The sequence below is a fragment of the Mugil cephalus genome, chromosome 22 (genome assembly GCF_022458985.1).
Source record: "Mugil cephalus isolate CIBA_MC_2020 chromosome 22, CIBA_Mcephalus_1.1, whole genome shotgun sequence".
In the NCBI taxonomy this organism is placed as follows: Eukaryota; Metazoa; Chordata; class Actinopteri; order Mugiliformes; family Mugilidae; genus Mugil; species Mugil cephalus.
Genome location: NC_061791.1, coordinates 1,039,702 through 1,064,470, shown reverse-complemented (window position 1 = coordinate 1,064,470; position 24,769 = coordinate 1,039,702). Strand labels below are relative to the sequence as shown.

Sequence of the window (24,769 nt, the reverse complement as noted above, 5' to 3'; positions counted from 1 at the left end):
TCACTAGCGTACCTAATAAACTGGACAGTGAGGAAACAATAATAAAAGTCAATAATAAAACATGTTGCCCCATCAGCGCCCTGTAGTGGCTGCAGCTGTTATGACATGAACAGAGAGGATGAATGGGTGAGGAAAAAAAAGATTTACAATCAATTAGCCACAAGGTTGTTACTGTAACCGCTTTTAGCTGAAAACCTCCGGAGGAACCAGGAACTTAATGACGTATTTATTTTTGTTTATTGAGCTTCAGAACGAACACGTGGAGCTGAGATGTGCTGCTTTTCTGCAGAGGAGAAAAATCACGATAAGATCTAAACTTTTTCTTTTGGTGGAACAGCAGCTGATTTTGATTTATTTATTTTTCCTATTCTGTTCTGACACTAACTGTCACCGGAGTTAGATACGAAGAAAATCTGCAGAGGATGAAAGAAAAGAACGTGACTGGAGGTCGAACCTCATCCGTTCATTCAGGGAAATATTATCATCATTAAAGACGTAAAAAACGAGTCGTAGTTTTCGTCTTTAATCAAACATGATTCAGATTAAAGACGTCAAACAAGATTCTTCTACAAAAATATTTAAATTAATAACTCGCTTCTATAAAAATACGTCGTCGCTAACTGCTCTACAGCTGGTGCTAGTTTCCGTGGTGACCGCGGAGGGCGGGGTCAGGGGTCATCTTTTGCCCCAGAAGTTCTCTCGTCTCTTCTGAGCGCGCTCCAGGACGGCGGACGCCGCGGAGCAGGAGGCGGCCGAACACCACGACATCACCGAGAGACGGTCGTCTGGGCAACAAACCAATTAACCAATTAACCAATTTAATGACAAGAGCTTTAATTGAAAATTTTAAAAACAAAAAGGATTAAAGAAGAGATTCACCGTCATCAGAGCCGCAGCCTCCGCCCGAACACTGCAGCTCCCTGAACCTCAAACCCAGCTCACCTGGAGGAGGACGCATCAAAGAACCAGTTCATACATTCACTAATTTATTCATTTATTCATTCATTCATTCAGTGGTTTTCAGGCTGATCGCTAACTCTTCTGGTCAGAGGTGTCAGTCTTCCCTCTTTCCAGGTCAAATATGGAACGTGATCTGTTGAGAAAACTGTCTGAAAAGGAGCGGAGGAGGAAGTGAGGAGGAGAGGGGGAGGAGAGGGGGAGTCCCTGCCGCAGTCGGCAGCTTTTTTTATTGCATAACACTCAGATTTTTGTCGCCCTGTGTTGTTGATATGGGCTCAACGGTGCCGAGGTCAAGCGCATGGTGGAGCGTTAGCATTAGCAACATGCTAGTCTGGAATAAAAACAAATGAAATGATGCTGCTGCACAACCATCAACAGCTGTTAGCTGACTTTGTTTAGAGCACGGGCCAGTAACACAGCAGAAAATTAATTTAGTGCACAGAAGAACAAAGAAATGAAGAAAATGTTTACAATTAATAATAAATCATTAAAAATGAAATTAAATTGAAGGTAATTTGGGCTCATTGCTGCACTTTGCAAATTCACATTGTGATCTTTGATCCTTTTTGGCCCATAAGTCGTATGCTTGACACCTGTGGTCCAGATCCAGATCCAGATCCAGATCCAGTACCAGATCCTGGTCCTGGTCCTGGTCCTGGTTCTTACCGTTGTGCTGGAAGTCTGCGTGTCTCATCGTCCCTTGGATGCCGTGTTGTGCAGGTGTGACGAGAGGGGGCGGGGCTTCGGGGGACGGAGTCGTTTGCTTCCTCCTGATTGGCTTAGACGGAGGCCTGGAGGCGGAGTCCTCCTCCACGCGCGTTGCCGTGGAAACGCCCGACCCACTCCTCTGACCACAGGAAAGAGCCGTGTCGCTTTCAAAATAAAACGCAACTGCGTTTCCATTAGATGAGAATAATATTATTTACCTGTTTACTGGGAGAAACGTCGTCAGCGCTCCTCAGCTTTCCCACCAGTATAGCGCCACCTGGAGGACGGAGAGACGTGAAATGTTGAAGAGGTTACGACTAAACTCAGGTTATATCATCTTCACTCTAATATCAAACTTACATTATAATATTAGATTATCGTAGCATTTTAGGAAGCATGAATGCATCATAACCTCCAGACCAGTAGGTGGCGCTAACGCATGAACCTTGTAATAATTTGCAGTGATTAAGAACGAGTGCGTAGCTGGATTAATTAAAGTGTGGGCGGGGCCTGGTGAGTCAGCGGGATGTGTGGGCGGGGCCTGGTGAGTCAGCAGGATGTGTGGGCGGGGCATCATGAGCGGGTCTCGTTGGTACCTGCAGCAGGAGTGGTGAGGTCCAGGTGAGTCCTCTGGACCGGCCTCGTCTTCAGTCTGGGAGTCGGCAGCCTCCCCTCCTCTCTGCACACACACACACACACACACACACACACACACACACACACACACACACACACACACACACACACACACACACACACACACACACACTGTCAGTTCCTGAGGATGACACATTTAAAGACTGACACACTTTCAGTAGAAATTTGATCACAGTCTTTTTACCGCACTCATTTCCACAGTTTTGTCTTTTTTTGTTGTCGTTTGTTATGCGAGACACGTCTGGACGTGTTCGTTCGTGTCTGGTCAAAGGTCAAATACGACCATGAAGCTTTAAAACATTCATTCATGAAACTAATTTCACCTCAAACGAACCCACTGATACAACTTCTTCAATAAACCTTTTATTCAACAGTAACATGTGATTTAACTTCATTTTACATCTATTAATTAAATTTCCTACAAACTCTGTTTTATGTCAACAAATGCAAAGACTTTGGTTAAAATGTTGAGACTGGTGCTGTCAAATGATTAAATGTTTAATGTGATTAATCTCAGGGTTGCTTTAATTTAATCGCGATTAATTTCGATTAATCGCGATTAAATATCACAAATAAATATCATAAATTTTAATCACTATTAATTTTATTGTTCATGACCAGACTTCAGAAAGAAGGGAATAAATCTGCACTTAACATGTTGACTCAACAACTTTTTGTGTCTTTCTTTGTCCACCACGTGTCCTCATGAATGTGTCCCTGTTGCTACGGAGACAAACTAACTTGTGGACATTGTCCAACCAGAGGAGAGCTGATGCTTCTTATTGAGAACAGTCTCTCCCAGTGAACAGTGGCTGCAGGAGTGGACAGATATTAGCAGCAGCATTGGCAGCTTGTCTTTGTCTTGGTTTGTCTTGGTTTGTCTCCAGCTGTTAGCCGCGTTAGCCCAAGTGCTAGCAGAATCCCCGACTAACGTATGCTTGGCTTGGTTCATGTGCTGTTTGAAGCTGGAAAGAAAACTCCTTCTGCAGAGTGTGATGATACTTTATGTGTCTCCACTGGTCCCTCTTGGTGTCTTTGTCCTCAAATGTCCCATGGAGAGGACCAACGTGCTGTTTAGCGTCTTCCATCTTTATGGGTTGGTTCTGCTGCCTGTCACTACCGGATCAGCTGGTGCTAACGCTAACGCTACTTGGACAAACTGAGACACGTTCACAGTCGTTCTGCTGCAGATGCTTCATTAATCACATTAATCATGATGATGATTAATCTGCTTTAACGAGTTAATTCTGATATTTGCTGCTGTCATTTGATATAAATATAAAAATAAAATCAGAGGAATCAACACTAATCAGAGTTGCAGACGTACTCATCTGTATCTTCTTCTTCTTCTTCTTCTTCTCCCCAGGCTGTTCGTCGTTCTTCAGGATCTGGATTAGTTTGAGTCTTGTTGTTTTTTGGACGTGTCCCGACAGACGACCTCTTACTGGAGTTACTGCAGAAAACAGACACAGATACGTTTTTAACTTGACTTCAGGTGTTTTTTTTTTGTTTTTTTTTACCACTCCGTCTCTTACCTGGCCAGGTCCAGGGCCTCCTCCACGCAGGAAGCGGCGTCCGGCTCCGGGGAGGGGTCAAGGGTCAGGCGTGGGGTGGGGGGGTCGGCGGTGGAGTCGGTGGCGTCCGACGGCTCCCACAGGGCGTTGTGGTCTGAGAGCAGCTGGCTCAGGTGGTCCCTGGAGAAGTTGGTTCCCCAGGCCCGGCGGCGGTACCCCCAGGCCCTCTGCCTCAACTCCCGGGCCTGGAACAAACACCGTCGCCATGGTGACGCTCATACTTCCTGTTTCCACGCGCCTTTAAAGACCCGGACGACGAAACTGATCCAGGTTTGTTTTATTTATCATCGTTTCATTCATCCTGACTGATTCTGAATCATGCAGGTAAAGATGTCTGAGCTAATTAGAAACAGGCCGAAGGACGTCAGGCTGAGATAAAGATGAGCCGTGATACTTTCTGGGTCGTCGGAAACTACAGCCGGGGCCGGGGCTTTTTGAGAACCATAAACTAAAGTCAGAGTGGAAACGACTCAGTCATAAAAACTTTATTGAGGAAGCAAAGGAAGAGCGGAGGACGACGGGTTAATGCACGTCACACAAATGTTTCCTGGAGGTTTTGAAGCTCAGCGCGGCATCGACAGCTGCCGCCATCTTGGTTCGGCCTGACACCGCCCACCTCCAAGCTAATTTAAAGGTTTAAGAAGATGAAGCTAAAACATCGGGAGCACACAGTTCTCAGCCTTAACTCACCACGATGGCAATAACCTACCGGGCACTTTCACATCTACACATATTATTTTTAAGTCACTAAGTGTTTATATATTGTAGAATAATTGTTTTGCTATTTATTTTTTAAAAAGGCAGGTTCTCAAAAATGTACCTGTGCAAATGGCAGTAAAGTCTAGTGTATTCTCTTCTATATCTCCCCCTCCATGTTAGCAGACCACTCTCCTCACACCTCCTCTTCTCTCTGGTTTAATGTTTCCTAAACTGGAACAACTCAAAATCAAAATAAAGGACGTAGAAAACCTTAAAAACTAGTTTCAGGTGTAAAGTTTGTATCATGGCCGTCTGATTCTTTCATTTCTTCTTCTACGTCAGATGAAGACTTGCTTTCATCTGCTCATAAACATTTTTAAAAGGTGAGAAATGAAGCTGACAGTGGAAATGTCATGGTTGGGTTATGAGAAGTGATTTGTGCAATCACTTTTGTGCAAGCGTTTTTTTCTAGATTCTGGTAAAGCTGACGTTAACCTGACCCTGACCCCGGCCCCTAACCTCAACCCTAAGACTCTGAGGGTTTCATCATTTCCTCTCAACACAGGCCTCCTGACGTCAGCTCATCGCGGGAATGGAAAGTCAATCAAACCGCTCACTTTGATTTAAAAGCTGCAGCATCGTTGTTTTTAAGTTTCTGACGGTATGAAGGGTTCAGCATCGATGGATGATGCTGCATCCACAGAATTATTTCAGTTTGTCCGTTCTCTTTGTATCAGACTGTCGGCCTCTAGTGGACTTCCCAACCCTCTTACAACCGGTCAAACTCTGGCTGCCACATGCATTCAGTCCAATTTGATCTCCAGTGGCCCAGACCAGGAGCTTAACAGAATGATATTAACCTATAAATAATGAAAACTATAGATGTTTTTCCATTCGTTTTAGTGCAAAGAAGAATAACATTAAATAATCTATGCTGTCAGTGTAATCTGGGCTCGTGTCTGAGTGCTGTTTAGTCCTGGGTCTCAGTGTTGAGTTCTGTCCACTTCTCTGAATAAAACAGCGGATAAATTAGAGATAACAGTTAATTTCACCTGTGCTCTACTTCTTCCCTGGAACCCAGACGGCCTTCGCTCCATCTACACGCTTCATATTTTGGTTTAAAAGCTCCTGCAAAGATCTGCAGGCCAATAGGATGGTTTGGGGTTTGCATTAGGCTGCTCTGAACCAACCAGAGGCTGCAGAGCTGGACATTTTACTTTAGCTTCTGCTAGCGACCATGAGCATGGTAGCCAGACCAAAAACCTCAAAGTTTATCTCGAGTCTCTGTGTTGGGACCAGTGACTGTTTATGCTATGGACAAACCCATCGTGATGTCACCAGTTGGATTACGAACCTTGAAAATTAGCCTCCAGTGGCCACCAGAACGTTTTGCACTTGCACATTCATTGCACAAACCCAGAGGCCTGCAGACATGGGGAGTTTAATTTGCCTAGAATGAACTGTCTCTGATTGGCTGGAGAACTACCTGGTGATGCAGAAGTATTTTATGTGCTACCAGAAGCTAACTTGCTACCGTGTGGATCTGTTACAGACTGAGCTTAAATCCATTGTACTTCAATAGAAAACAACCATCAGGACTAAATGAAGACTCTAAATATTAAGAATCATGTCTGACCTTCATTAAGCCTCCTCCTCTTTATGCAGTGACTCAGAGCAGGTTCATCGTTTCCATTCAGTCACTGTAAATGAACCAAATCCCTTTCAAACCAAAGCTTTATTTTATAAACAATTCTGGACGATGGCGATGAAGTCTTGGTTTATTTGTTTTGCTCGTAGTTACAGCAGGTCATAAACTTAAAGTCACTTAATTGCAAATGTTGAATTTATCATCAATGTCTGTGGATCTGGTTCAGTTCTTCAACCAGAGCAGCACAAACAGGGCAGAGCTGTCCACAAACTTTTGGTTATAACGCATCAAATACTTCCCAGGAATAAAGGAAGCGTCTTAAAGCTCTTTGATCTGATGTGTTTTTTTGTTTTTTTCAGCTAAGTTTGTGGATTTTATGCCCCCCGCCCCCCCGACACCTGGTAAAAACGACTCTGTGGTGGTGACTGACACTGAGACATTTCCCTGAAGTGAAGCTCTGTGGTTTCACTGCTAACACTCAGCACTTTCCATCAGCAACAAACAAACAAACACAGATTAGCAACTAGACGGCAAAATGCAAATCAGTCAAAGGACCGCAAGGACCCAGATGTCCTAAAGATCTCAAGCTCGCCCCCACAGCTAATAATGGCTCCTCCTAGCCTCCCAGCTAATAGTAGCTCCTCCTAGCCTCCCAGGTAATAGTGGCTCCTCCTAGCCTCCCAGCTAATAGTAGCTCCTCCTAGCCTCCCAGGTAATAGTAGCTCCTCCTAGCCTCCCAGGTAATAGTAGCTCCTCCTAGCCTCCCAGCTAATAATGGCTCCTCCTAGCCTCCCAGCTAATAGTGGCTCCTCCTAGCCTCCCGGCTAATAATGACTCCTCCTAGCCTCCCATCTATTAGTAGCTCCTCCTAGCCTCCCAGCTAATAATAGCTCCTCCTAGCCTCCCAGGTAATAGTAGCTCCCCCTAGCCTCCCAGCTATTAGTAGCTCCTCCTAGCCTCCCAGGTAATAGTAGCTCCTCCTAGCCTCCCAGGTAATAGTAGCTCCTCCTAGCCTCCCAGCTAATACTACCTCCTCCTAGCTTCATAGCTAATAGTAGCTCCTCCTAGCCTCCAAACTAATAGTAGCTCTTCTTAGAGTCCTAGTTAATATAAGCTCCTCCTAGCTTCTTAGCTAATAGTAGCTCTTCCTAGAGTCCTAGTTAATATTAGCTCCTCTTAGCTTCTTGGCTTCCCAGCTAATAGTAGCTAGAGGGGCCCTACAGACAGTGAACTAATCAACCTGCCGACGCCTTCAGTCGTCGGGTAATTGGACGGTTTCATCTTAGCTCTTATCACTGAGTCCAGAGCCTGACCTGATGGGCGGCGTTGTCGTCGGTGGCTCCGCCTCCCTCTGGGATCCTGTGGAGGGGAGAACGAAAGCTGGACTGATACTCTGTCAACATCCTGTCAGACACACAGACCGTTTCATCAATGAATTCATGGACTCGTCACGTTCCACAGCTTTAATGAAAACAAGAAACGCACCTGGATCCTCCGCGCTGCACCTGAGGCTGAGGAGGAGGGGGCGTGGCCATTGGAGACGACTGGGATCTTGCATCCTCTCTCTGAGGGACTTCCTTTTTGGGGCGGGGCTTCTTGTGTGACTCCGCCCTCCTCCTCCTGCTGGCCTGAAGGTGGAAATAAACAAGTCAGGACACGTTGGGAAGTTAGTCCAGGTGCACATGAGCATTAATCAGTTTGTAGCTTCATAGCCTCTAGCTAATAGTAGCTCTTCCTAGCTTCCTAGCTATCAGTAGCTCTTCCTAGCATCCTAGCCTCCTAGCTGATCGTAGCTCTTTTTACCATTAGCTCCCTAGCCTTGTAGCTAATACAAGCTCGTCCTAGCTACTAGCAGCTCACCCTAGCTTCCTTACGAATAGCAGGTCCTCATAGCCTCCTAGCTAACGGTAGCTCTTTTTAGCCTTTGTGTGTCTGTACCCATTAAGAGTCAGAGGAACACTATGCTAATGCTAATAAAGATAAATGTGAGCTGTGGATACCGGGTGTGCGTGAAACACGCTCTGATGTTCCAGATGTTTCCGAAGGCGGGGCCCAGTGGGCGGGGCCAGACCCTGGAAGCTCCGCCGATACTCCGTTTCCATGGACACCGGGTTTTTCTTAAAGGGGGGGACAGACCTGCTGCTGGAGTACAGGACCTGCAAAAGGGAGGTCAAAGGTCACTGCACTGAGCTGAACGACAACGTCTACATCAAGTTCACAGCAATGGTTCTGCTGCCACCTAGTGGACACACAGAGGAACTACAGCTCATCACACTGGGACACGTTACTCTTAACTTTATAAGTTTCTGTATAAAAATGACTCAAAACTTCAGCAGATTTTTTTTACACAGTCCTAAAAGTAGACGAAGGGAACACGATCAAACCCATGAAACTGAGACATTATACTTGTTTATTTGTTTATTCAGGAAAAATGAACCAATATTACATATCAGAGGGAAGTTTATTAACTTAGAGGTCATTTTGTTAAGTTTGGGAGCAGGACACAGTAATAACAAAGCATTAATATCTCCTAGAATAATAACTTCAAGATATATTTTAGTTATACTTTGATAAATGGTTTTTTTTGTCAACGTACTATATTTTTAAATAAATTAAACTGAATCTGAAAACATGTTTATTTACAGGGAACAGGGAGGATAATTTACACAGATAATTTATTCACATTATTATTATTTTCTGTTATGAATATTCATAAGGCAGTTATATATATACAGTCATTTGTGAAGGAGCGGTAGGATTAAATAAGCATGTGCTTCTCATTCATTCATTCATTCATTCATTCAAACCTGTTCAGAGTAAAACTGGAAGCTAAACGCTGACCCCTGCTGGACGCTTCTGTTTAGTTTGGAGTTCATTCTTTTTATTGCTGGAGGCTTTTTTTAAACCAGAGGAGATGAGGGGCTATAATCCTCCCCGTCAGTATTTTGTGTGTAAAGTTTAAACCTAAACACAAAGTTAATAAACCAGCTGAGATCAGCGACCTCATGGTTTCGTACCTGTTCTGCCGTCAGTAGCGGTGAATTAACAGCCGGCGCCGGCGGCTTCTTCCAGCTGAACTGCCTGTGATACTCTGACCTCTGACCTCGTGTCCGTCCATCCACCTGCGACACGACGACAGGATGAGACGCGATCGTTTCCTCTAATACACGTTAAACTCATTTTAGTTCGGGGCCACGTTCAGTTTGATCTGAAGGAGCCGGACCAGGAACCTTAGTGACCGGCTGTATGTTTGACACCGCTGGTCTAAGAAGACGCTCACCTTGTTGGCGGTCGGCTGCCTCTGCCCTTCAGGTGCTGGGCCGGGCTGTGATTGGCCGTCGGGCAGAGGGGGGCGGGGCTTCACTGAACAGACAGAGAGAGGTGGAAGATGAGCCTGAGCGTCAGGAAGCATCAGGGACACGGAGGGAGACGTATTTACCACTTTTTCCACCTGCTCCTGGTTCTGGTGCTGGTCCAGGTTCTGGTCTTTCTGGAGGTTCTGGGTCTGCAGCAGGTCGTGGTCCAGCCGGAGTTGCGGGTTCTGGAGGAGATGCAGGTTTTGCTGGAGGTTCTGGTGGTTTCTGGACCGGAGAGGATTCCTTCCTGTGGACTGAGCGGCTCCTAGAATCTGTTAAAGGTTTTAATTCATATTAGTCACTGATTCGGTTTTAAAGACTAAAACTAGTTTTACAAACCACATTTTATTATTATTATTTTACCAATTTTAGTCATTTTTTAACTATTCCACACTGTTTCTACAGAATGTCTTTATGTTTTTTTTCTATATTTTTCTAATAGTGTTGTTATTTTTTGTACATTTTGTTTATCTTTTAAATGTGTTACTGTTTCTAATCTATATTCTAAGAAACCAGACTAACAGACTGTACCTGTGATAAATAAACAATGTCTTATGTCTTAGTTTCACCTGGAGACGTCATGTGACGTACGTCACTGACTCTGTGCAGACGAAGCTTTAGAGACGAGAGTTCTTTAAATAAATTAAGAAATAATACGTCTGCGTTTTACACAAACTTCTCCCTCACTGTCGACTCCAACACGTCTCATAGTCTCAGCAACTATTTACCAGTTTCAGCAGTTTTAATCAGTCCCACCCGAACGCACAGAACGTCTTTATATTTCCATTTATTCCTCTATTTATACTGTTCTTTAAGTAGAAGCTGCTGTAACGAAAAGTAATTTCCCTCTGGGATCAATGCAGTGATCCTGAAATACTCCACCCCACCAGAGGAGGGCGCTTTCCTCTGAGGAGTCTGAGTCTGCTGCAGGTCCGGTGGACGGAGCGGAGAACTGGACCGAACCGGACCAGCAGAACCGAACCTCTTGCGTCGCTGCAGACCGGGTTCTCTGCTGACTCCTGAGACACGAAACCAGTCAGAAGAACAAATATTAACTCATAGAAATAAAGCTGGTGGTTCCCACTGAGGCCTCACAGCCACAAGGTTCTGGGTTCTAACCCACTGTATGTCCCCCCCCCCCGTCCAAAGAGCAGCTCGTTAGGTTGATTGCTTGTTAACTGGTCTTAGCTCGTCCAATGGAGGGTCAGGGGGCGGAGCCTATCGCAGCTGACCTAACCTTGGCTAAGTGGTCACAGAAGATGATTGAATGAGGTTCAGGTGTGGTGGTTCTCACCTGTCTGGCGGGCGCGGAGGCCGGACAGCGCGGCGTAACGCTGGGGAGACACACTCCTGGAGCGAGGAACCCCGTAACTCTTCTGATATTCACTCTGACACTGGGACAGAGAATAAAACCAACGTCAGATCAGAAAAGACTTTGTTCTCATTTAGGGTTTATTGGCTGAGCATCTGGTCCTCAGAGCTGATGTTGGAAGCAGAATCAGGGTTTCCATTCTGACCTCTGACCCATCCCTGCTCTGTTTTATAGTAATAATAAAACATTTATGAGGATACTCGTGTTCTCCAGAGTTACAGCCATTTATCAAATAACAAATCTATTAATTAATTAATATCAGAGTCAGTGAACTGTTTTTAAACGTTTTTTGTTTCTGTTGAGTTTCTCTTTAAATCATTTTCTGACACAAGAATCTAGCAACAAATCAAACAATGAGCAAGTTCATTACCACTGAGTAAATTATTCCTTCATGTAAACATATTTTATATTAGTGTGTTTTAAATGTAAAACCTTAACCTGGAAAGTATTTTGTTTTAAAGTAGTGAAGAAGAAGTATAAAATATCTCACATTAAACAGCACAACCTCAGTCCTGCTCCTGAGTATTTGTCTCTGTTACTTTGCACACTCAGCTGGATTAGCTGATTAGCTGAGTTAGCATCAGATTAAACCACATTAATCCTCCCGCTGCTGTAAATCATCACCTGATAAACTCACTACAGCCAAACCTGAACATTATTCAGCCTCTAAGTGTTTGCTGTTATCGAGCCAGGAGGCTACGACCAGTAGCACCTGTGTCTGAAGCTAAACGGTGGCTAATGCTAACACCTGTTGCTGTTTACCTTGAAGCGGACTGTCATGGCGCCGTCCCTTCCGACCAGATACCGCGATAAATCCTCCTCCTTCGGTCATTACAGGACTAGTCGAGTCCTCTAACTAGCATCGTGCTCGGTTAGCATCGTGCTACCACAGCGACATGCTAACCCGCCGCTAACCTGTTGCTGCTAACCTGCTGCTCCTCGGATTAAGTTAGGACTACAAGACGCCGCCGTTGCCATGGCATCCCAGCTTCAGCGTCTTGCGCATGCGCCAACCGGTCGTTTGAAAACACGCATGCGCAGTCGTGGACGAGCTTGTCAGCTGACGTCAGCAGTTACTTCACTTTTTAGATTTTTTTTATATAAATTTATTTAAAATTTCTAAAAGCAAATTATTGATCAGAATAATGTAATAATTTATCTAAGCATCAGAAAAAAATTAAAAAAATATTAATATATTTTAAGAATTAATTTAATTATCTTAAATTAATGAAAAATGACAAAACTACCTATATATATATATTTATATATAAAAATCCACCCATTCATTCGCCCATCATCATAATAACTCTTCATCACAGGTTGCTGTTACAAAATTGCACCACTTTTATTCATTTAAGGCTTTTTAGTTTTTACTTTACATTTGGCTTCACCCTCCCTCCCTCTTCCCTCCCCTGTTTCCTCCCCCCTGTTTCCTCCTCCCTTCCTCCCTCTTTCCTCCCGCTGCAGTGGGTTTCTGCTCAGAAAGAAACCAGCTCGGACACATCATCATCTCATCTCATGTCTGAGCTGCTTTCTTTTACATTTCACTGGTCGTTTTCCACACGGAGGAAATGGAGCAGATTCAGTTCAGTTAATGGGAAAAAAAAATCTTTTCTTCTTCTTCTCGTCTGGAATTATTTTTCCTAGTTTGCATTCGGCTGCGGTCGCAATCGTCACTTCACCTTAAAGTAGTCAACGAAGGTGCAACGAGTGGTTTATAACGACGTATAATGAAGTCTGAGAATCCAGTTCACATGTTAATAAGATCAGATCAGCTGACGCCTACATCACACTGACTCATTCCACGCGTTCGCACATGTTCCTATAAAATAACTTCTATCTCTGACATTTAAAGTCTAGTCATCGAATCATTTTTATAATTTAGAAAACTCAGCCTCTGCTCTAGTTTGCAGAAGGTGTGAAATTACCGAGTCGAGCTCTTAACACAAACCACACCTAAACGCTAAACGCCTGCAACAAACCCAGAGAACTGAAATCACCTTTTTCATACATGTATATGTATATATATGAAAAATCATCAAATCCCTTGTACTTCTTCAGCAGATTCTGATAAAACTCTGTTACTGTTGAGGCCGTGAATGAACGGATGAAATGACGAATGCCTCCGCAGCCTCTCGGTGAACGGTGGAAGGTCTGAGAGCGGCCGGGCGTGATCTTATCACAGGAACTTAAAGTCAACACCCAAAGAAAAGCTAAACACACTCGCTCTGAATAAACACCAGGCTGTTTAAAGTGGCTGTACACAGGGCCAAGGACACTTTTAAGTATTTATCATGACGTGTTTTATGTGAAGTATCTATTTGTTACACATTTAAATGCACTTTTATATTTATTAATGAGGTATTTTACATTAAGAAACGTTTTCCGAGAGCAAGAATTTCTTTATAAATGTGAATTAAACCCACATTTGAGTTATTTTATGTATTTGTGTGTAATAAACACTTAATAACGTCCTTGTTTCTCACAGTTTATGAATAAGAGCCTTTTTCTTGGAGCAGAATTCAACCGTTGCTAGTTCTGAGCATGCTAGCGTAGTGGCAGTTGTGTTTTCCCACCACTAGAGGCAGCAATGAGTCTCTTACAGTTTGATATAGCAGAATTAAAAAAAAAGCGAATTTTGACTTTTCTGCCACGGCCGCTAACAAACAGACCTTTCACCTGGAAGCTTTTGCTCGGCATGCAAACTGTCGCAGCGCCTCCTGGAGGCCAGACTGAGAACTGACAGGAACATCAACATGCTACATGACTGAACGTACTGGAGGAGAACCAGAACACTGAAGAACCGCAGCAGAGAGGCCCGACGCACCGTTCCGTCTAAAACAGAACACAGGTATTTCGAAGGCTTTCTGCGTCTCCTGCTTCATAGGCCACGCCCTCCAATACGCACAAGGGGCGGGGCTTCTCTGGTAAGGCCAACCCCCTCTAACTGGCTGCAACTTTAGCCGCTCTATCGTTGCAAAGAAACACTGACAATTTAACTGTTTTTTTTTTTTTTTTTTTTGCTTTAACTGATGAGAATATTGACACCAAATTCATATCCTTGTCTTCGGTACTCCATGCTAACAACTTAGCATGTTAGCTCTTGGCTACTAGCACTCAATCCAGAGCTGCTAGCATGTTTTACCAGAACTTCTTTCAGGACTGGATATTTCCATCAGTTAAAGGCAGCGCTAACCACCAGGATGATTAGTTCAGTCTTTCCCACTCAGGTGTGTTAATAACATCATTAATATGGTTAATGACCAACTCTTCTTATTGGCTGTTCTGCTCTGTAAATATAACACAATCCCCACAGAAACCGTCCTGGTTCACCCACTCACATACGCACAAAAAAACACACTCACAAACACACATTCAGAGTTAAGATACTGGACCAGTGTGAGTCTGCTGTCTAAAGGCAACATGTCCGCCCTGAGCAGCAGATCATCAGGCGTCAGCTCACCGCGCCGCTACGCTAACGGCTAACGGCTAACCCTCCTATTAGTTATCATTGGGCTCAATTTGACCCCTAATTATACGACAAACTTATCATTGTTATTTTGCTTCATATTTAATGACTTTTCCTAATTTAACTAATTTAAGAGAAATTATATAAAGTCTAATATTAAATCTATTTCCAACATCAAATATGACATGTGAATTTGGGATTTTCTTTTTTTTTTGTATGTCTACTGTTGGAAGTTTAAATTGTTGGGGACCAATTGACACCAATGATAAAAGGTGTTTAAAAAAGGAGGGTTAATTTGGGAGCATGTCCATGTTAGCATCACTAAATATATTCAGTGGGTTGTTAGCTGATTAGCTAGCAAATTTCACCCATTATTATTTTTTTAGAAAGTTTCCTCAATATTTGCTGACATGCTAGTTCACAAGGTTGTTAGCCTAGCCAGGTAGCAAACACGCTACTTTTTTTATATGTAACAAATCTCGACAAACTGTGTGTTAACACAGTTAGCATTAGTCGTATATCCTTAGCTAGTGTGACAAGGAGCTAGCCTACCGCTCTCAAACAGTTTCTGAGGATATACTAATGCTAACACACCACAATGGCAGCGCTGCTCAAAAGAAGTTCAATCTATTTATCTAGTTCCAAAGCTAACAGACAGACAAAAGCTACTTGGATGCATTTCTTTCTAAAAGAAAATGCTAACAGACTTTGTAAATGGTGTGTTAGCATAGCCCACTAGGCGCTAGCTCTAGTCATCACGAGGCTAGTATCACATACTAAAAATGCTAACAACAAACCAGAGCTACACACGTAAATTAAACAATGCTAACAAAGCTAACACCCAACAAATAGCCAATTTGAAGAGGTTGCCAGTCAGCTAACTTACATTAGCTCAATTCTAACAGCACAGCGAGCTGACCCCACATGACCTGCTGCCCCCCCCACCAACCCAACCCAACCCAACCCCCCCCCCCCCCCCGCCCCGACAAATTAAAATCAAAAACATTAAATGACGTTTATATCTTTTCACACAGAATTATAACTATAACCACTGTAATAATAATAATCACTGTATCGATCCACAGGTTTGACCAGAGCCACACACACACGGAGGCGGCCATGTTAGCCGTCACCAGGGCAACCGCGGTGCCAACATGGCCGCCGGTCAAGCTGCGTGTGAATGGCTCAGGGCTGCAAGATAACGAGTAAAAAGGAAAAGAAAGCAAAGAAACATTTAAAAAAAAAAAAAAAAAGAAGCAAGAAGCCACTCCCCCAGCGCAAAATGGCCTTGCAGAGAGGATGATGGGAACCGTAGTCGGAAACTACGGGCAGTTCCCGAAAACAGCAGGTTTGTCATCACCACCGCCGCCACTGCAGTCTTTTGTGATGTTTTGGTTGAAATGTTTCCAAGGCAACAGTCTCCATTAGACAGTGTGGCGGAAAGATGCGGGGGAGGCGGGGATGCAGTCGTCATGGTAACAGAGGTGGCTGACGCTGGTGATGACACGGTTGTGTTAAAGGGAAAGGGGCGTGGCCAGCTGGAAGATGTCCTGTGATTGGTTGGTTGGTTGGTTGGTTGGTTGGCTGGCGGCCAAGTGAGGAGAAATCTGGAGACAGACGAGAAAACGAATGGAAAACAAAAAATAAATTAAAAATAAAACGTACGATGAATGTGTCGTAGCCATAAACTGTATAGAAATATGGACGCCACATCTCCACTTCCTCTCATTGGCTAAACTGATGCTATGTTCCCAGAGATACGGAACCAGGAGTCATATCAGTACGGTCCGTGGGTGGAGCCACGTTGGCATGGCAACTAGTGGTCGCCATCATTTCAGATCCTGTTTCTATAGCATCGAAAAATGAACTAAAACGAAACTTATCCAAAAAAATGACACGTGGACATTCACCGATATCATATTAATCACCATCCTTGAGAAAACATATTTTAGTTTGGACCAAGTCCAGCCCACTAACATGGAGGTGGGCGAGGGAACTCATGACCTGCACTGCAGCCTCCAGCCACCAGGGGGAGCTCTACTTGCTTTGGCTTCATTTTAGAGGAGCGGTTCCATCTTTATGTACAGTCTGTGGTCGTGACGTACGATAAAAGACGTACCTGTCATTAGAGAAGCTGACAGGTCGGCTTTTTGCGGGTTTTTCCTGGAGGGGGGCTCTTCCTGTTAATCTGTCGCACAAGGTCGTAGAAGATCTGTAGCAAAACAAAACAAATTTAGTTAATCAGCTAATTAACGAATCCTTTATAGGGCACTCATTGATGGTAAACCAGAAACACGCTACGTATCTGATATCACAATAACCAGATGCAACCAACACTATAAACTAGTTGGAAGGTTAGCATCAGGCTAATCTGGACCTGCTAGTTGATGCTCATTCACCTCGTTGACGTTAATCTTGCTCTTGGCCGAGGTCTCCAGGAAGGCGCAGGAGTTCCACTGGCGGGCGAGACCGACGCCCGAGTCTTTGGCCACAACGCGCTCCACCTCCAGGTCGCACTTATTCCCAACCAGGATCATAGGAACCTGCAGAGCCGGAGCAAAAGACATGGTTGGTATCGTCTCAGTCCTTTTCCTTTAAAGGCAATAAAGGATCAGATCAGATAGAATAACAATAATAATAACGCTAATAATAACAATGATGATGATGACAGCGGTCGTAGTCCAGTTGGTTGGTCACTGGGAGACGTTTTGTAGTTTTATGGCCTGAGGGACAAACGCTAGCAGCTGTTCAAACATGGTTATCAGACCCGGAGACGGAGCTGAAGTGTGTTGTGATTGTGGTTGTGATTTTATTGTGTGAGTGGGTGTGGGATTGTCGTACGTCCTCGGTGTCCTTCACTCTGAGGATCTGCTCTCTGAGGTCCTGGAGATCGTTGAAGGTGGACTGAGCGGTGATGGAGTAAACCAGAGCGAAGCCCTGACCGTTCTTCATGTACAGGTCCCTCATCGCCGTGAACTGCTCCTGGAGACGAGAGGACAAAGAGACATGTTAGGACTCTAAAGTATGTGGACACGTTAGTGGCAGAGACTCTATGAAGATGGACAGCGGACCAGCTCCTCTAGAGTGAAGTCGAAGCTAGTAGAGCTCCTCCTAGTGGCTGGCTACAGTATAAGTAAATAAGTAAATAAGCTCCGCCTCCGCCAAGTTAGTGGGCGGGACTTGGTCCAAACTGAAACACTAAAATACACGTCGGTTTCTGTCATTTTAGGTCAGTTAATATAATGTTGACGAATGTTCAAGTGAAGTTTCGTTTTACAGATAGTGGATGTTGCCATGCCAACCGCTCCATAAAGAGGTCATGTGGGGCGCGAGAGTTTTAAAAACTATTTTTAAAAATAGTTATAATAGTTAAAATGAAAGCCCAGTGTATAATCCAACATTTCCTTGTAGCTGGTGGAGGCGGAGCAGAGCGTGGGATTAATTAAACGAAAACACCAGTGAGTCTGGAGGAAGTGTGGGCGGGGCTTCCATATTGTGGCTCCGCCCTCAAACTGTACTGATCAGACTCTGGCTCCAAACTAAGAAGATGGCAGCGCCCGTATCGCCGGGAAAATAGCATCAGTGTGGACCAATGTACCAATGTCCATATTTATATACGGTCTATTGAGGAGACGTGTTTAGTCCATATTTATATACGGTCTATGGAGGAGACGTGTTTAGTCCATATTTATATACAGTCTATGGAGGAGACGTGTTTAGTCCATATTTATATACGGTCTATGGAGGAGTTGGTTGAGTCCATATTTATATACGGTCTATGGAGGAGTTGGTTGAGTCCATATTTATATACGGTCTATGGAGGAGTTGGTTGAGTCCATATTTATATACAGTCTATGGAGGAGTTGGTTGAGTCCATATTTATATACAGTCTATGGAGGAGTTGGTTTAGTCCATATTTATATACAGTCTATGGAGGAGTTGGTTGAGTCCATATTTATATACGGTCTATGGAGGAGTTGGTTGAGTCCATATTTATATACAGTCTATGGAGGAGTTGGTTGAGTCCACATTTATATACGGTCTATGGAGGAGTTGGTTGAGTCCATATTTATATACAGTCTATGGAGGAGTTGGTTTAGTCCATATTTATATACAGTCTATGGAGGAGTTGGTTGAGTCCATATTTATATACAGTCTATGGAGGAGTTGGTTTAGTCCATATTTATATACAGTCTATGGAGGAGTTGGTTTAGTCCATATTTATATACAGTCTATGGAGGAGTTGGTTGAGTCCATATTTATATACAGTCCGTGTTTAGCAGAGACAGATCTTACTGTTCCTGCCGTGTCCAGAATCTCCAACATACACTGTTGTCCATCCACCTCCACTTGCTGAAAACAAAAAACAATAAACATTAAATATTATGTCATAATTTCTCCTGATTTCAGCAAAACTGTGAAAATAGAGGATAATTAATTCAATAATAATAATAATAATAATTAGTATGTGTAAAGGTCCAGTACCTTCCTGTAAGAGTCCTCTATCGTGGGGTCATATTTCTCCACAAAGATTCCCTGAACGAACTGGACCGTCTGCAGATAGATAGATAGATAGATAGATAGATAGATAGATAGATAGATAGATAGATAGATAGATAGATAGATAGATAGATAGATAGATAGATAGATAGATAGATAGATAGATAGAAGTAGGCCACTCGTGTTAATGGAGCTCTGTTCATCAGAATGGAATTAATGTGACACACTGACTCGTCTCCATTATATCATCTGGACTAAAGCTCCATTCATCCATTCATCCATTCATTCATTCATCCATTCATCCATTCATTCATCCTCTGAGTTCAGACTTAATCTAAGATGAATGTTAAACCACAATAAAACTCATTTCACTCAAAGACACAAGAAAAATATTTAATCATTTTACACAATATAAAAAATAAGACTTTTAACTTTTAGGAACTTGTTACTCAGCAAACACTTTATTTATAGCGCCCCCTCATGGTTGACACGAGTCTTACTTGGTTTAACTATTTCTTTAACTATTACTTCATGTAAAAATTACAACTGTATTTTTATTATTACAATATATTACATGTACACATATACACAAAATGAAAGCATAAATGAATGAACAAAAAGCTGAAAATGTAAAACCACATTTTTATAAATTATTATTATTATTATTAATATCACCAACAACAACAATAATAATAACATATCAACTAGTATTTTTAACAATTAACATTATTTTTGATTTGTGAAGAAATTATTATTAATAACAATTAAATTAATTTAATAATAATTTATTATTGTTATTATTATTTAATTCATTATTTCTGCAGTGTTTCCTGATTTATTATATTTACAGCTTTTCATTACATTTTATTATTTTAATCTAAAAACATCTCCTCATCTTTATGAATCAGTGTTGAAATTAATTGAACCAACGTAATAAATAATTAGCTTTTTATTATTATTATTTTAACAGCGATTATAACATGATTTTTTTCATTATTATTATTTTTAGCCGCTCTGTCTTATTTTATTTATGTTTTTATTTGGATATTTAAGAATAAATGTAAAGTTTAATTTGAACCGTGCAGGTTTCAGATGTGACTTACCAGAGCCGACTTCCCGACGCCTCCTGATCCTAAAACTACCAGCTTGTATTCACGCATCCTGACCGGCTGTCTGCACACAAAACACACAAAACACACACAAAAGACACACAACACACAAAACACACACAAAACACACACAAAACACACACGAAACACACACAACACACAGAAAACACACAGAAAACACAGAAAACAGAAAACACAGGGTCAAATTTATTTCTCCTCAACACTTCACATCACCTCCACATGTGGACGTTTATTGGAACAACTTCACACACACACACACACACAAACACACACACACACACACACACACACACACACACACACACACACACACACACACACACAAACACACACACCACACACACACACACACACACACATATATAGATTCATTTATTTTGGTCAAATCATGTGAAGTTCTCCACCTTGATTTCTACGTGTATTGAAATAAACTTTGTTTGGCTTCACTGACCAAACGTCTACTAATAAAAATAAATCATTAATCTCATTATATTCATCCAAACATTGATGAAACCAACTCTCTCATCTCTGAAAATGTGCTCAAGAAATATATTAAAACTATTCCACTAATACGAAAGAAACTAAGACGTTGAATTCCAATTTTTTTTGCATTTCTTACTAAAATTTATTTAAAATTTAAAAAAAAAAAAAAAAATAGAGTGAAGCCTTCCTCCCTCTAATTACCCAGCATGCATCTGTGGGAGTTAATGACAACTGTGCAGGGGTCACGATTCCTTCCTGGTTACTGTTGCTATGGTAACCTCATTCCTGGCTGCAGCCGCTGTCACGGCAACAAGAAGCAACATGAAGCCGTTTACGCAACTCTGCTTTACTGCTGTTTAATTGACATTTTGTCCAGAAATGAAACTAATCGTCCTTATTTCAATAATAATTACAACAATAATAACAATAACAACCCATTTCGTTTCAGGCGCCTTTTCCGGCACTTTCTGGTCCCCGTACATTAAAAACCAGCTATAAAAACACAACAACAACACACGAACAAACTGAAAACAGGATAAAAAATGACAATGAAAAAAAAGGGGATTGATTTGAAGAGTGGAAGTTCCAGTGGCAGCGATACAAATAAATGAAATAAATGTTTTCTGTTATTTTATTCAGCTAAAAGACAATAAAAGCTCATTTATGAATTAATATTTAAACATTTTCTCTTTAAACTCTAATCCTTCCGGTTTTCTGAGTCTTTTATTTCTGACAGAGCTTTTTTTTTCTGTATTTGTTCCGTTAAAACCACTGAGAACATCATCACATCGTCTGCGTAAAGGCGCTAATTTATGTTCCTTTCAGTTAAACTGATTCTTTTCTGAGCATTTAATAACAACTAATTTAGAAAGAGAAGTGACGCATCGTTAATGTTTGCAGAAGTTGATGCTTAAAGGCACAAAAACTAAAAAATGTAGCACCTCACATTAGCCTTAGCGTCAGTTCTATTCATAAAAGTGTAAATTAAACTCAGTTAATTCATTTACGTTCTTCTTCAGCAAATATTATTCTACTGACATTAACACATATAAACGGTAAAAGAACAGCATCACATCATCTGCATAAGTAATTTAAGTTCTTGCTAACTGTTAGCGTCTTTCCAGCCATATTGTCACGACTCATAATTAGTATTAGCCTATGTTAGCTTCAAACAGGCGTCTCCAGCGATTCGACTATTTATTATATTGCAGAAAAACAAGATTCAAACCTTCAGGATTAATTTTATTGACTTGTTGATTTAATAAATGCTTGAATTAATGCAACATGGTGCTAACGGTACATGAAGCAATCAGACAAGAAGGCGTTTCGAAATCCCACTGCCAGTGAAGGCAACAGCCGAGGTGAATTTCGGAGCCTGAAGGTCTGAGCTCGTCTCTAGACGTCGCAACAAGTCAGAACGAGTTCAGCAAACCTCAGGAAGTCCACGAGAGAAGAGGTGAGGCCAGGGAAGGGAGCTCTGAACGTCAAACATCCTCAGGATAAAAATCTGTGCCTCGACACGAACCCTGGATTTTATTCCTCTGAGCAAACAAAGAGCGTCTGTCTCATTAATCACCAATAATATTTATTGATTTATTCTCTCGTCGTCTTGGTGAACAGAGAAGAAGCTTTAGCTTCAGCTGAGGGGCTGTGAACTGAAACCTGATCCTTTTGGTTTGAATTTTGATCAACGAACCAAAAAACAACCTCAAACGTCCGGATTCATTTCAAAGGTTCAGACGTTTAAAGGTAAAAGTCGAAGCTTCTGATGTTTATTCTGCACCAAGAAAATCCAAACTAGACCAACAAAGACGGTTTTAGGAGAAGAGAATAAGTCAACCAACGTTTGAAAGCTAGAAAAAAAAGACCAACAACAAACAACGACTGAACAAACCCATTGACTTCCTTCAAAATCACTATATCATTTCTGAGAAGCTTCAGTCTTTCAAATTTTTCCAATAAGATATGAAAAAGGAGCAGAAATAAAGTCTGTTTATGTCTGTTCTTATGTGTTCAGTGACGTAAACGTCAACTTAAACCATCACAAACCAAAGAAAAACTTCACGACATCAACGTTTAACACATCGATTGGTGAACGTTAACGTTTTGGTACCAACGATTCAACATTAATGAAGATTTTCACCAACGAAACACGAGAAAAACTTGGATAACTTGTGAATTCTGCATTTAGAATCACAAATATTGATTTAAATAATCATCAGGTAAATTCTGGCACATGACACCAAACAGCATCAATGAGCTCATTAACCAGCAGCATTTAGATAAACAAATGATCATTTTAGCCAATTTTAAGCAAAAAGAAGGGATGATTATTTTACTTTTACATACATATATAACAGATTTATGGTGGGCGTTATCTTTAGACACGTTTCTTTTGCTATTTCCTGTGTTATAACAGACAATCAGACAGAAAAGAAAAAGCAGTAAAGGTTCAGGAGAGATTTAAAGCTATTGTTCTGCTCCCTGTCCTGTGAGATTAGTGCTTATTTAAATCAGAAACTCTTATTTTTATGCGTCTTAAACTGCAGACTGAATTAATTAGTGACTAATAAGTCAGAAATACTTTGAATTTTCTCTGTTGTTGCGCCTCTTAACATCATGGATTACAGCGACATCCATGCACTAACAAAAAATAAAACTCATCTTTATGTCTAAAAGAGGTTTGCAGAAGTGCAGATGACATAAGACATAAAAATCTCCAAAAACTCAAATAAAACCAGGACACGCCGCCACATTTAACGTAAATACTGTTGTCATACTTTCAGGTTGTTGTATTTAATAAAGTTTTTGAAGTCTTGAAGATAAAAGCAGGAGAGATTTAAAGGAAGTTCTTTTAAACGAAGTGAAATAACTAATTGCTGCCTTCCTCTTGTGTTTGTTTACATGCTGAAACCATTATTTTGTGTGTTGAGCTGCAGACTAGACGCGCTGGGCTCTGACTCCGTGTTTCCCTGCTGGGTTTTCTGGTTCTTGCTTGTGTCTGGGAGGTTTTCTGATGCTGCTGCAGGCGCTGAATGATGCAGCATGAAGTAAAGTTGTGTGAGGAGGAGATGGACTGACTGAACTAGGTGGGGCTGACACCACAGCTCATAGAAAACCCTGCAGACGCACAGACACACGCTCCCCGGGACACACGGGCCGTTTCCTCCGCATCTGTCACAAGTTACTTCCTCTATTTCTCTCTTTTCTTTCTATTCTCCGCTCCTCCTCCGGCGGAGCAGCGGGAGCTCCTTAGACGTGTGGCCGCCTCACAGCGCTCCCTGCCCGGCCAGCTCTGCCAGGAGGCCCCGCTGCTCCCTCGGAGGTCCTGCGGCGCATTTAGAGCTGGAACCCGGATGCGGACCCAGACACGGACGGACGCACCTCCGGGGGATGTAAATGTGTGATTTAAGGTGAATTATGATTAACGGAGCCGCTGTCTGTCCGTGCGTCCGACCGTCCGTCGCTTCCGCAAACCGAGCCCGGCCCCGGTCGCCCCCCGCCCCACCACGCACCACCACCACCAGCACCACCACCTCACCCCGTCTCCCCCTCCGCTCTCCCCCCGCCTGTCAGGACCTGCCCCGGGTTAACCCACATCTACGTGACGGGAGGAGGAAAGTGGAGAAAAAAAGAGGAGAAATGGTGTAAAAGCAGAGGAGAGAAGTGAAGATCCACTCACCGTCATCCACCCGCTCCGTCTCCCTCTCTCTCCCACTCTCAGTGAACGTCGCTCGACCGGAGCCGCTCCCTCCTGCTGTCGCCGCTGTGTGACGTCAAGCTGGACGCAACCAACACAGCCGCTTCCGGTCTGTCTCTACAAAATAAGGGCATCCAAACGAAAACAATCGAACAATGTTGAGGATGAGGATTCAACAGACTGGAAAGATTATTTTATTATTAACACAGCGAATAAAAGGTGAAAACTGTACGATGCGGAATAAAAGTCAAGTTGGAGTTTAAAATATCAAGAATAAAGAGACTAATACAGATTTATTTATGGTCAAGTTTACCATACTTTTATTTAAAACATTTCAGACTATGAAAGTAAGAAAGAAAATACCACGAATGAAAAAGCATACGGTAAATATATCCACAATGAGCATTGGTAATATGTGCAATATTATTAGAATAGAAGACAAAAACTTTATTTGTCCCACAATGGAGAAAATTGCAGAACTTTCACTATTTACTATCTACTGTATACACCTGG

General features: G+C 42.4%; 2 protein-coding genes across 5 annotated transcripts; both read right to left on the bottom strand.

The window, feature by feature from the left end:
• Positions 1 to 507: 507 nt before the first annotated feature.
• On the bottom strand, positions 508 to 11,970 carry mdm1 (Mdm1 nuclear protein). 4 transcript variants are annotated; one of them, XM_047574703.1, is made up of 16 exons: positions 11,737 to 11,970; positions 10,897 to 10,996; positions 10,490 to 10,621; positions 9,686 to 9,874; positions 9,527 to 9,609; positions 9,264 to 9,368; positions 8,247 to 8,402; positions 7,732 to 7,874; positions 7,560 to 7,650; positions 3,861 to 4,084; positions 3,653 to 3,778; positions 2,265 to 2,347; positions 1,887 to 1,945; positions 1,627 to 1,807; positions 880 to 942; positions 508 to 785 (listed from the first exon to the last, which is right to left on the bottom strand). In XM_047574703.1, exons 1-16 carry the CDS (start codon positions 11,752 to 11,754, stop codon positions 676 to 678), a joined length of 1,863 nt encoding a protein of 620 aa, XP_047430659.1. In that variant the 5' UTR covers positions 11,755 to 11,970; the 3' UTR covers positions 508 to 675. The 4 variants fall into 4 exon arrangements, with proteins under 4 accessions (XP_047430659.1, XP_047430661.1, XP_047430660.1 ...); XM_047574705.1 differs by having other exon boundaries at positions 7,560 to 7,605; XM_047574704.1 differs by having other exon boundaries at positions 9,698 to 9,874.
• Positions 11,971 to 15,444: 3,474 nt separating this feature from the next.
• Positions 15,445 to 24,374, bottom strand: LOC124999895 (ras-related protein Rap-1b-like). Its single transcript, XM_047575113.1, has 8 exons — positions 24,239 to 24,374; positions 20,047 to 20,116; positions 18,929 to 18,997; positions 18,740 to 18,796; positions 17,285 to 17,425; positions 16,843 to 16,986; positions 16,563 to 16,655; positions 15,445 to 16,050 (listed from the first exon to the last, which is right to left on the bottom strand). The coding sequence occupies exons 2-7, from the start codon at positions 20,101 to 20,103 to the stop codon at positions 16,569 to 16,571; spliced, it is 555 nt and encodes a 184-aa protein (XP_047431069.1). The 5' UTR covers positions 20,104 to 20,116; positions 24,239 to 24,374; the 3' UTR covers positions 15,445 to 16,050; positions 16,563 to 16,568.
• Between the last annotated feature and the right edge of the window lie 395 nt (positions 24,375 to 24,769).

What these genes read in the sequence shown, in the direction of transcription:
- mdm1 (XM_047574703.1), bottom strand. An exon ending in GCGTGTTTCACGCACACCCG is followed by an intron (nt 7,875 to 8,246) that starts GTATCCACAGCT and finishes TTCCACCTTCAG; the next exon opens with GCCAGCAGGAGGAGGAGGGC. An exon ending in GAAGAAGAAGATACAGATGA is followed by an intron (nt 2,348 to 3,652) that starts GTACGTCTGCAA and finishes GTGTGTGTGCAG; the next exon opens with AGAGGAGGGGAGGCTGCCGA.
- LOC124999895 (XM_047575113.1), bottom strand. Translation starts at nt 20,103, where the DNA reads ATGCGTGAATACAAGCTGGTAGTTTTAGGATCAGGAGGCGTCGGGAAG. An exon ending in TTCTGGACACGGCAGGAACA is followed by an intron (nt 17,426 to 18,739) that starts GTAAGATCTGTC and finishes TCTCGTCTCCAG; the next exon opens with GAGCAGTTCACGGCGATGAG. An exon ending in GAGTGAAGGACACCGAGGAC is followed by an intron (nt 16,987 to 17,284) that starts GTACGACAATCC and finishes CCGGCTCTGCAG; the next exon opens with GTTCCTATGATCCTGGTTGG.